A 594-nucleotide genomic window follows, 5' to 3' on the forward strand; every position below is an offset into this window, starting at 1 on the left:
ACAAATTGTTTATTTTATATTGTTATATTGCATAGTTTTCATGTTCATTATATATTTTTTCATATGATCTTTTTAAGGAACGTTACTGTATTTCTGACATGGCTTTTTCATACATGACAAACTTATACTGACAGTCATGATATATATCTGACAACTTTTTATTTGCTTTAGTATATTAAATAGATAGATCTCAGTGGTTGTATTTATTAATATATTCCTTTCCCTTGCAGAAAAAGATAAAAGATACTGTGGCTGGCTTAATAAAGACAACAGTTCTTGTCTCAGAAGTAGGGGTGTTCAGCAGCAATGAAACTTTGGAGGAACTGTCAACAAATTCCATTAAATTCCTCCTACTTCCAGTCCTCCTTGGTTCTCTAACACTGAAACGCACAAACATAGAGCGGATGGAAGTACTCCGTCTGTCAAGTATTTATTTCAGGGATTATATTACAAGGTGTAAACAGTATGGCCTCACAGATGTAGACTTACCTCCAGAGCCAAATAATGAAGATCAAGAGGATGAGGATGATGCGGAGAAGAAGAGGATGGCTAGAATGCCTCCTAAAAAGGGCATGCCAACTCCACAGGTATGTT

The 594-nt window shown here is 35.4% G+C and overlaps 1 protein-coding gene across 1 annotated transcript in view; it reads left to right on the forward strand.

Annotated features, from left to right (window-relative positions):
• LOC119594207 (immunoglobulin-binding protein 1-like) overlaps positions 1-594 on the forward strand; it is a gene marked incomplete in the record, with an annotated part of 9,232 nt that overhangs the window by 692 nt on the left and 7,946 nt on the right. Inside the window, 1 exon segment of the mRNA XM_037943278.1 lies at positions 231-587. Coding sequence (XP_037799206.1) covers positions 231-587 — 357 coding nt within the window.

This window comes from Penaeus monodon, chromosome 33 (assembly GCF_015228065.2).
Source record: "Penaeus monodon isolate SGIC_2016 chromosome 33, NSTDA_Pmon_1, whole genome shotgun sequence".
NCBI classification, from domain to species: domain Eukaryota; kingdom Metazoa; phylum Arthropoda; class Malacostraca; order Decapoda; family Penaeidae; genus Penaeus; species Penaeus monodon.